Genomic DNA, 11,194 nt, shown 5'->3' on the forward strand with positions numbered 1-11,194 from the left:
AAAAATGCTTTAAATGAAGGTATGTTGCCTTTCAGATTTCAATATATAAATTTTCTGTTTAGAATTTATATAATTGGTTCAATACCTTCTGTAATTCAGGGTTACATAGAAAAAGGTGCATATCATATTTGTAAATGTAAAAGGTACCTCAGTACTCCGAGGATTAACATCAAATGTACTGTGATCAAAGATGAACAGAATTCATTCAATACTCTATTTCAATCTGTGCTGTCACTATTGTAAGAATTTTCATTTACAATTGCATCATACTAATTCTGGCTATCCCCTTAGGTCAGTGAAGGGAGTAGTGGTGGTGGGCTGACTTCTTTCTGTTCTCCTGCTTCTGGATCTACACAAGCTGATGTATATGAAACTGGATGCAGAAAACATGCCTGTAAGATTCACAAGTTGTGTTATGAAGAACTAGGCCTAACACATAAAACTGAGTGTACATTCTTGATGATGGTTGACATTATTATAATGTACCCTATTGCTTGGCCCTATGTTGAGGAAGGAATGAACACTGACTTTTTTAAAAAGTAAATAGTTAAAGAATTTTATTATAAAAGAACAGACATGTATTTTATTCAATGGGACACTGTTGCAGGTTCCCTTAAGTACAGTATTATCACACTATGTAGCTCAAGAGGGGATTTTGAAGATATTGATTGGAGGCTAAGGGGCATCAGGCCCAATTGACGATTTTTATCAGTATTTGCGAGTTGTGATGGATACCAATGTTTGCTTGAATACTGTCCTTTGGGACCAAGCTGAGGAGAGGCAAAGGGTATTCTAGTTGTTCATATCTCTCTTCAAGGATAGCAAAGTTCAAATGCAGGTTACACATGTGGTGTATAAGACATGTGTCAAAACAGTTCTATTTTATGGTTCTGAGCTTCTGGGCATGGACCAGAGGACATCCTTCGATCCATTTGCATTACAATGAGATAGATTTGTAGTAAAAAGGATAAACAACGGAGGTAGGGCACTCACCTACACTGACCTGTTGCCCGGTACCCCCAGAGGCTAAGTTTGTCCCACAGTAAGTGCAGCTCTGCCAAGGCCCACGATATGAGGACCTTGATTAAACAGTTGGTGTTGAGTAAACCTAAAACGTGCATTGGAAATGGATTTCCAGAACATTAAGGTGGCTGGCAAGGCAGTTTGTTGGAAGGCATTAGCTGTTTTCTGGGTTCATGAACACACCTTTATATATCTGGTGCTTCGGCAGGAATATGGTAGAAATGCTGTCACCCATTTCATGTTAAGTTGTGCACCTCACCAAGCAGCTTGCAAGGAGTTCCTGGCACTTTTTTATCTATCTCGTGAAAACTCAAAGCACCACTCATCAGATGCTTAAAGCCTGACTGGTGATTGTCTTGGAGGGGAAAGAGGTAAGCAGGGTTGGCTACGGGTGATCCAGGCTACCCTCCATGTCTCCCGCCCGACCCACCTTACCATCGGTGGCCGGGTTTTCAGCCTCTCTTCCCCCACACTCTGGAACTCCATCACACGGTCCCTTCGCCTCACTTCCTCCCTTGCCTCCTTCAAGGCCGGTCTCAAGACTCTTCGATCGTGCCTTTGGTCTGCCTCCCACCTCTCTGCCTTCCCTCACCTCTACACCACCCCTCCTCCATGCTCGGGCTCCGACACCTGACTCAGCACTTTGGGACGTCCTCCCGACATGAAAGGCGCTTCATAAATGTAATTGTGTTGTTGTTATTGATGATCCAGCAATTGATGTATTCAAGGAGGTAGACGTTGCAGCAAAAATAGAAAAGTCAATGCTTTTAATCTGACTATTGAATAAGACTTCTCATTTAAAAGGTATCTGTTTTCACAGCGATTATTCTCCCTATCCCAAACTAATTACAAGAGGAATTATAGTTCTGTTTGTCTGGGAGGAAGCTTCACAATTGACCATTGCATGCTTCATACACATTCAAGAATGCGATTTGATTTTTTTTAAATTTATTCTAAATGTGAAGTTATTTGGGCCCCTCTATTTCTATCTGTTTTTTCATGTGTTTTGAGCGGATTTATCTGGATCTTTATATTTGCATTAATATTCAAATCCAATGCATGATCCAAGAACGTTTGTTTTGTAGGGCACAAACAAGTACCAACACCATCTTTCATTTTAATGGGAACTAATTTTCTGTATTTCTTAAGGAAACTTGTTAATAAGAATCTCTGTTGGACATAGAGGAACTCAGCCCTGGATATTGCAGTGGAGCAGAGTTCCCATGGTTTGATACAATGTTTTTCTGGTTACTAAATGGAATCCTTATTAAAGTATACAAATAAATGATACAAATAGGATAGGGTGGGCTCACTGACTGATTTACTAAATTTAGTGATTTCGACTAGCTGGCAAATTAATATATTAAAGTTATGTATCATTCTGTCCATTTAGATTAAATCAACATCAACATCATTCTGTCCATTTAGATTAAATAGTGCATACAATTGTACATCTTCCTGTAAGTCTTCTTTCTTCCTCCTCAACAAATAATTGGCACTAGCTAAATATGCCCTTTTTTGCCACACTACAACATCACCGACATTAAAAACACCTCCCTGTTGACCTGGACTTATTCCAGTCACATCTAGAAGAATAAAGATGTTCCAAAGAGTAGACATTCTAATTTAGTATAGTTTGAATCATATTTATAAACACTGAGGTAACGTATTTTTAACTTCTGTGTAAGGTATTGGAGTGAGTAGGAGATAACTGGTATTGAAGCACTTAAACCTTAATTGTGTGTGTAAAAAAAGTATTACCTAATTTATTCATTATAATACAGTTCTGAGCCACATCCTCCTGATTATGCAATTGACGCTAAGCATGCAGGTTGTAAATTCAGTATCCTGCATCTCTTTTTCTTCAAAAATTTCACACTAAACATTTCACTGTATATTCTTTCTTTTTGTATGAAGGGTCAGAGATTCAAGGGCTAAGAACAGTAGAGTTTACCAAGGTGAGTTTTAAATTTGTACACTATGTAATAAATCACTTCAGTGAGATTTGAAAGAATTCATCCCTAAAATTCTGCTGACCATCTGTGTATTCCTCTTCTACTTGTGATAGTGATGAATAATCTGTGTCCTAAATTACTTATCAATTTAAAAGTTTATTTAATGAAGTTGATCCACGTCAAGACCAGTATTTATCCTGCCAGTTCTGCTCAGTATAATCAAGTAAATAGTACATGTAAAATAATATTGTACAAGGAGCATTAGCTGTTTATTTGGTATATTACAGTAGCTAAAACAATTTAATTAAAATTGGTTGGATATATTGGTAAGGGAATTTGTTTGTTAAGGGAATATGCCCTATAGCATGATATTAGGAAGTAGCTCAATAGAAAATACTTCTAGAAATGAGAATAGGGGAGCAAACCATTGAATTATCACAAAATATGAGAATAAGAGTGAATAAGAATAAGAGTGATTGGTTAAATGGGACCTGCAGAAACCAGGATTGCTATGGAGCAGAGTTAGCCCAACGTATTATAGCCGGTGGAACCATCTACACACACACTATATTGTTAAAATGTCATAGGTCTGTTTGAAAATTGAGTTGTTCTACTCGTGTCTCAAAACTATAAATTCTGAATACATTGGCTGATTACAAGTGATGTTGGTAATAACAGGGGCCCAATGATTCCCTGGGAATTAGCATTGCGGGAGGAACAGGAAGCCCACTCGGAGATGTTCCCATTTTTATTGCAATGATGCAACCAAATGGAGTGGCAGCCCAGACACAGAAAATGCGGGTAAGTACCTGTGTGTTAAAACTATTTTGAGGTAACATTTACAAAGATTCTCTTAATGTTTTTGTCACAATTATTTTGGCACAAAACCACATTTAATTTTTGTTCTATACGGCCTGATATGTAGGTTGGAGACAGAATTGTAAGCATTTGTGGGAAGCCTACAGAGGGCTTGACTCACTCCCAGGCTGTTAGCTTACTCAAGAGTGCTTCAGGTCAAATTGAATTACAGGTATGAAAAAGCTTAATGTACTTTTATTTAGAATATTACGCTTGCTGCTGTTTTGATTGGTCTATGAATCACAATACTTTTAGATAACATTATATCCAGTTTGCCTCATATCCCCTGCCCTACCTACTCCATTATTAGCAGTCGGCCTTTCAGCCAATCTGCCCTCATTCTCTGGAACTTCATCCCTGAATCCCTCCTACACGCCCCCCTCTCATCTCTTTCAAAGACTGTCTCAAGACCTTCCTCTTCAACTCCGGCTTCAGTCATCTTTCCTCCCCCCCCCCATTCCCACCCCAGCTTGGGCGCCAAGCCAGGACTGTCAAGTGCCTTCGGACGTCCTGTGAAGTGACATTGAAACGCTGTGGTCAGCAACAACATTGGTGTTTTGGCAACAGCAACTGCAAGTAGATCACCAGACTGAGGAAGCAGAACTAGTGATCTTAACAAGTAACATCTATCACATAGTCACTGCAGGAATTAACATGGTTTTAAGCTGTTTCTAATACCACTTGTGATGACAATCGTTTGTAGGTAGTAGCAGGAGGTGACGTTGGTGTCATAACTAGTCAGCAGCAGGAACATGGTGGAACCACTCTCTCTCTCTCAGGGCTGACAGCGAGCAGCATCCTTCATGACGATCTGGGGTATGTATCATGTACTGGCTGACAAAACATGCAATAAGGTGAACTTATTGGTGAAATTCTAAAACTCCCAAACACTTTTCGTAGAAAATTTTTCAGCCACAAGAATAACATACGCCTAATAATAATCCCTCCAAAAACCCCCCAAAAATAATAAATTGGTCATTTTCAATCTACGACTGTTTGTGGGACATTGCTGTGAGCAATTGGCTGCCGCGTTCGCCCACAAATATACAGTCAATTCACTTTACAGTGTGTTCTGTGAAGCGCTTCGGGACGTCCTCCCGACGTGAAAAGCGCTATATCAAATGCAAGGATTATTATTATTTATAACACCTTTTATTGAAAATCCAGTCTCTAGTAATATTTTATAGGATTTTTAAATTTCAAATTTTTGATTGGTCTATGAATCGCAATAATTTTAGATTCCGTTATATCCCGTTTGTCTCATATCCCCTGCCCTACCTACTCCACTATTAGTAGTCGGCCTTTCAGTCAATCTGCCCCCATTCTCTGGAATTTCATCCCAGAGTACCTCAAAGTAACTAATATAATAGCCATATTATTATCTTTGTTAACAATTTGTTATGGAATAATATTTTTAGATGTTTTCTCTCATTCAATATTGCATTTTAGATGTTTTCTCTAGTCTAGTATTTGTTATTAGATGCTGAATTTCAGAATATTTGAATGTGACCTATTGAACATTTTGTTTTAATGTGACTCAATTAGATGACATACTACAGCAACATATGCATTGGAATTGAGCAGGACATGATTGGCATCCATAGCAATAGACAGTGAATATCTGACTGGCTGAGCTGTTGAGGAAAACGCTCAGTGGAGGCTAGCTATTTTCCAGCATTTGCAAGGTTCACGTGGAAGTTGCTTCCAGTTAAAACAATAGTGGGCTAGATTTCAGAGAAAAATTATAAAGTACTTAATACATTAAAAGCAACAGTTGAGATTATACCTTTAGTCTTACAATGGGTTTCAAACCCGATATTTACAAACAAGAATTGTTCTGTTCATTGTTCTGCTACTCGTAAATTACGATGATCAGATTGTGTTTCCCACTGACGTTTTACTTGCTTATTTTCTGCGTTTCAGTAAGTTTTGATTATTGCAATGAGCAATATCTACTTTGTGCTTGTCATAAAGAATGATAATAAGCCCAGAAAATATGAAAATACTTAACTCAAGCCACTTCAATTACTTTTTTAGGCCTCCACAGTATAAGACCATCACATTGGAGAGAGGGCCTGATGGTCTAGGATTTAGCATTGTTGGTGGATATGGCAGCCCTCATGGAGACCTACCTATTTATGTAAAGACTGTGTTTGCAAAGGTAAGTAGATAGGAGGCGTTCTCCTGAATTTTTGAATTACTGTTGAGATATAGACTTCTAACACTTTGAAAATGCAAAGTATTACATTTTCATGTGGGGAATTGAGATTAGAGTAGATAACTCCAGCGAATGAGGTAGCACCAGGATAGCATCAATGGGCTGGATTTCTGAAGTATATTTAACATTATTTTAATTGTACATGATGTATAAAAAAAGTGCTCTCTTAGGATCCATTGCCTGTTGTTGTATTAAGTTTTATGGACCATGAAGGTTCTACAGTTGGTCTCATTAATGATGGTTTAAAGGAGAAAATATCAGTCAAGGTTTCCATTCATGCTCTCCAGTGACCCTTGCTAGAACGTATGTATTTCTGAATATGAATAGAAGACAACTTTGGACCCAGGTGGGATGCCCTCACAGTTAAATAGCCTAGGCTCACATATAAAAAATTGGCTTCTTGGAACAGACATTGAATGATTCTTGGACCCCAGAAACCCGTACCCCTTCATGAATGATGTTTTGGGGAGGAGAGAGAGAAAGAGGAAATAAATAAGTTCAAAAAGGTTATGCCTTAATTACTTCCTGAAGCTCGTATTTCCTTGAATGTCTTCCAAGGTTACGTGTGAAAAGAAGGAATTAACTTTAATTGTACATTTTTGCAGAGATGCAATTCCAGAAATGCATCCTTGATTCTAACAGTATGGCACTTACGGAACTGAATGTTGTGCATTTGTTGAAAAAATGAATGGCTGATTTCTGAGTTCTGCATAATGCATCTTAAACAATAACTTGCATTTATATAATCTTATTTCACCTCAAAATTTAGGAATTGAGTTTCAGAGCAAAGACTAATGGTGATTGAATAATGTCGGGAATCCAAGGAGTGGGGCACAAGAGGCAAACTAGAATTTGAAACATGGAAGCAAAGTTTGAAGATTACACAAATAGGATGAATTAGACTGAGGGATTTGAAGATGAGGATCTTGTTAATTGATTTGTTTTGGAATGGACACAGTGGAGCTTGGCAAATGTAGGGTTGATGGGAGTCTGGGGACCTTGTTGAGGAAAGGAATTGGGCTATGGATGTTCTGAACGAGTTGAAGTGAAGAGTGGAGTAAATGGTGCCAGCGTTTAGCATCAGTGAGGAAGGGGCGAATGCTATATATCTTAATATTCCAGTCTGGGAAAAGGCATTCCTGCTGATGGATCAGATTAGACATTTGAAATTCAACTCGGGATTGAATAGAATGCCAAGGTTTCACAAGTTGTTAAAAAGGCAAATTGAAAATTCTGGGGAGTGAAGAAGGATTGAGAGATCTGATGACAAGGCAGGTATTTAGACGTGAGACTTTATCAAAAAGGGATGGAATTATTGAAAGGAATGCCCTTTTCCTTTCCTACATTGTTATGTTTTCAAGTACCCGAAAATGTCCAGAATAACCTGTGCTGATCTAAATTTGATGCAATATTTAGGGGGCAGCTGCAGAAGATGGTCGACTGAAACGTGGAGACCAAATCATTGCTGTCAATGGGCAAAGTCTGGAGGGTGTTACTCACGAAGAAGCTGTTGGTATTCTCAAACGCACAAAGGGTCGAGTCACACTTACGGTACTCTCTTGAGGTGCGTTTCTAGAGAACACTATGACGTTATTCGGGTGAAGATTATCAAAGAAGATGAAATTGTTATTGATTATAAATGCAGTATCATTGCATTATAGCAAGCGTATTTTGTAATGTAATTTTGTAATGTAATATTCATTAATGTATCACTGGGGATTAATGAGTTAATGTTTAAAGTATGTGCTGTGAAGGTTATTTGTTGAAAAAAATACAAATATGCAATTTGAGCTTAAAACAAATCGATGAACAAAATTAAATATTTGTGGTTTGCATTTTATGTCAGAAAGATAGAGAATCAAGCAAAGTATGTTTAATTTTTTTTAAACACGCAGTATTATGTTACTAATTTATGTACACCCTGTTTAATGAGACGTTAAACCGAGGTCCAGTCTGCCTGTTCAGGTGGACGTTAAAGATGCCATGACACTATTTGAAAAGAGAAGCGAGTTTCTCCTGCTGTCCTGGCCAACAAATCCCCCCAAAAAATAATTGGTCACTCACTCCATGACTGTTTGTGGGCCACTGCTCTGCGCAACTGGCTGCCTTATTTCGGCCATAAAATACACAGTCACTCGACTTCACAGTATATCCTGTGAAGTACTTTGAGACGTCTTGACAACGTTATAAGGCGCTATATCAAATTGCAAGGATTATTATTATTAAGAAATTCCTTTACAAAGCACAAACTTATCAAAAAATAGAAATAAAAGTTTTGTTCTAAAATACACTAATACAATCCCTTTACTATGAGGGAACAACAGCAATAAATTACATTTGTAAAGCATCTTTCACATCGGGAAGACGTCCCAAAGCGCTGGACATTATGTATGACCCCTGCATTTGTTAAAATTAAATGGTGGAGATTTCTGAAGGATTTTCAGTAAATGGATTAAACTTAACATTTTATTATTTGTAATAATATGTTAAAGAATTCCCTTGAGTAGCACCAGGTAGATCTCGAATTTTTAGATCATTCTTTTCATATTTAAGAACTAGCTTTTATTTAAAACTGAGTATAATGACTAGCTTCCTGTATGTGACTCACAGTTTTCAAGGAAACAAGCAAATGGGGGGGAGGAATAAGGTAATCTAAAAAGGAAAAATATGAAAGAGTTTGATAAAACTAGAGAAAGGAATTGTAGCAAGGAAAAGAAAAACATGAATTTGACAAAGAACATTGAGATTGAAAATAGCTTTTGCAATGTAATGTTCCACTGATGACCATTTGAGGCTGTCTTAATACTAAATTCTTGGGAATATTTTAGGTAGTACTACTGTGAAAGAAAATGCAGTTGCAAATACAGTACAATGCTTTACAGGATTTTTAAAATACTAACCAGCAGATGCAGAAATCTGCTTCCACTCTAATCTATTTAACAGTATGACTGTTCATTTTACAGTGTTCTGGTCCAACTCAATTATGTAACTTAGATAAATGTAACAATGTTCGAGAAACAAACAATACTGAGACACATCTGTGCACAACTGAGAATAAATGTTCAAGCCGTCTGCTTTTATACAAGTATTAGAGCAAAGTTCCTGAATTTTCTTGTGCAATACTTAATTGTGGACAAGAATTTAAACTGTTTCACTTCTGAGACTTATCTGAATTTTGTTTCACACACTAATTGTTTTATTTTCCTGCAAGACATTTTCTACCCATTATGGTTTAACATATTGAGTCTTTTGAATGTATTATTATTGTTAATAACCTATTATTAACCTTAGCAGTATTGTGTACTTTTATCAATAGTGATTTTTAGTAGCTGCATAGACTTTTAGCATTTTAAGAACAGTCAAATATGTTTTTTGTCATTCGCAACTGAATAAAAGTACAACTTGTTTGCCTGTAATCACTGTTTTGAATCATATTTATTTCTGACTTCATTACATAACTTATACTGAATTTAAACTTGGGGAAAATAATTTTTAATCATTTCATTTAATATCATATGTGCATACGTTATTAAGGCTACCAAGAACGCCAAAGGAAAGCAAATTCAGTTCATCACTGCCCTTTTCCAGGGTTGCTGATTTGCACGAGGCTCAGATTCCCACTGAGCTGAGTCAGAAGGTTGTGGGTTCAAGCCCCTCGTCAGACTAACACTCCAATGCAGTGCTGGGGAGCAGAGTTGCATTGTCAAAAGTACCATCCTTCAAATGAGACAAAAACAAAAAATTGTGTTTATATAGCACCTTTCATATCGGGGAGCACCCCAAGGCATTGGACTGATCTGGGAGTTGAAATCAATATGGATGAAGGGGCAGGGGAGTGTGGTTGGGAAGATGACCGAAGGCACAGTCAAAGAGGAAGGTCTTGAGACAGGCATTGAAGGAGGCAATGGATGGGGAAAAGTGGAGGGACTCTGGTATGGGAGTCCCAGAGGATGGGGGTAGAAAGGTTGAAGGCACAGCTGCTGACGGTGGAGCGGGCAGGGCGGGGGTCATGGAGCAGTGCCTGCTGAGCAGAGGGAGCAGACCCGTTGGCAAAGTTTTAATGTATTTATTACAGAGTTAGAGGAGCAAGATTGTGGAGGACTTTAAAGATGAGGATGAGGATCTTGAACTCGATCCTCTGGGGAATGTGGAACCAGTGGAGAATGGGGGTGAAGATTCACCGAGCTTAGTGCAGAAGAGGACACGAGCTACAATGGTTCTGAATAATCTGAGGCTTGCGGAGGGAAGAGTTGGGAAGTCCAGCGAGCAGGGAGTTAGCGTGGACATAATGAAAGCCGGGATGAAGGTCTCGGCAGCCTGAGGGGAGTGGTAGTGCCGGAGGCGGGCTATGTGGTGATGGTGGGGGAAGGCCGAAAGGATCGTGGCACGAGATTTAAAAGACAGTTGAAGGTTGAACAAGGCACCAAGGTTCCACATTGGCTCGGTGAGGTGGAGAATGCATTCGTGAATAATGATGCTGTCAGTACCTGAGGTGATGAAGTGCTGACGGGAGCCAGACGTTAAACTTGAAGTCCTGTCCGTGATTATGTGGATATTGAAGGATTCCATTGCACTGTTTGAAAAGAGAAAGGAGTTTCTCCTCGTGGCTTGGCCAGCAAACCTCCTATTTTTAAAAAAAAGGTTATTCATTTCAAGGCTGTGCAAAGTGCAATGCTGTGTGCAAATTAGCTGCTATGTTCAACTCAAGTACACTTAGTACATTTTGTAGAAAACTCTGAAGCACTTTCACATGTTTTGATGTGATAAGAAGCTATATCAAATGCAAGAATTATTAACTTCACCTGAGGATCTATAATATTATTTTTGGAAAGCTTTGGGTAAATTTATTTTCAGCACTAGATGGCAGTCTATTCCATTATTAAAAACTGAACGGAAAGTTATTTCCTAAATTGAGTGTCAGCCTGCCTCAACTGGTTGTCTCGCGGCTGAGTCAGGAGGTTGTGTGTTTAAGCCCTACATCAGGGTCTGGAATCCATATAGTCTATGCTAATACCTCTCTGATGACACTCCAATTGAGTCCTCGGCTGTGCTGCATTGTTAGAGGTAGTGTCCTTCAGGTGAGACGTTAAACCAAGATCTGTAGGTCCAGGTGGATATTAAATACCCCATTGCACTATTC

General features: G+C 38.5%; 1 protein-coding gene across 6 annotated transcripts in view; it reads left to right on the plus strand.

Moving 5' to 3' along the window:
• LOC103177699 (multiple PDZ domain protein) overlaps positions 1 to 8,026 on the plus strand; it is a 107,710-nt gene extending 99,684 nt beyond the window's left edge. For all 6 annotated transcript variants that reach the window (XM_042332387.1, XM_042332397.1, XM_042332406.1 and 3 more), the window contains 7 exons: positions 292 to 394; positions 2,941 to 2,981; positions 3,657 to 3,779; positions 3,904 to 4,008; positions 4,540 to 4,652; positions 5,874 to 5,997; positions 7,471 to 8,026. In XM_042332387.1, the coding sequence (XP_042188321.1) occupies positions 292 to 394; positions 2,941 to 2,981; positions 3,657 to 3,779; positions 3,904 to 4,008; positions 4,540 to 4,652; positions 5,874 to 5,997; positions 7,471 to 7,617 (756 nt within the window). In that variant the 3' untranslated portion in view covers positions 7,618 to 8,026. The remainder of the gene's footprint in view (positions 1 to 291; positions 395 to 2,940; positions 2,982 to 3,656; positions 3,780 to 3,903; positions 4,009 to 4,539; positions 4,653 to 5,873; positions 5,998 to 7,470) is intronic.
• Positions 8,027 to 11,194: the final 3,168 nt, after the last annotated feature.

The sequence above is a fragment of the Callorhinchus milii genome, unplaced genomic scaffold (genome assembly GCF_018977255.1).
Source record: "Callorhinchus milii isolate IMCB2004 unplaced genomic scaffold, IMCB_Cmil_1.0 Scaffold1, whole genome shotgun sequence".
Lineage (NCBI taxonomy): Eukaryota > Metazoa > Chordata > Chondrichthyes > Chimaeriformes > Callorhinchidae > Callorhinchus > Callorhinchus milii.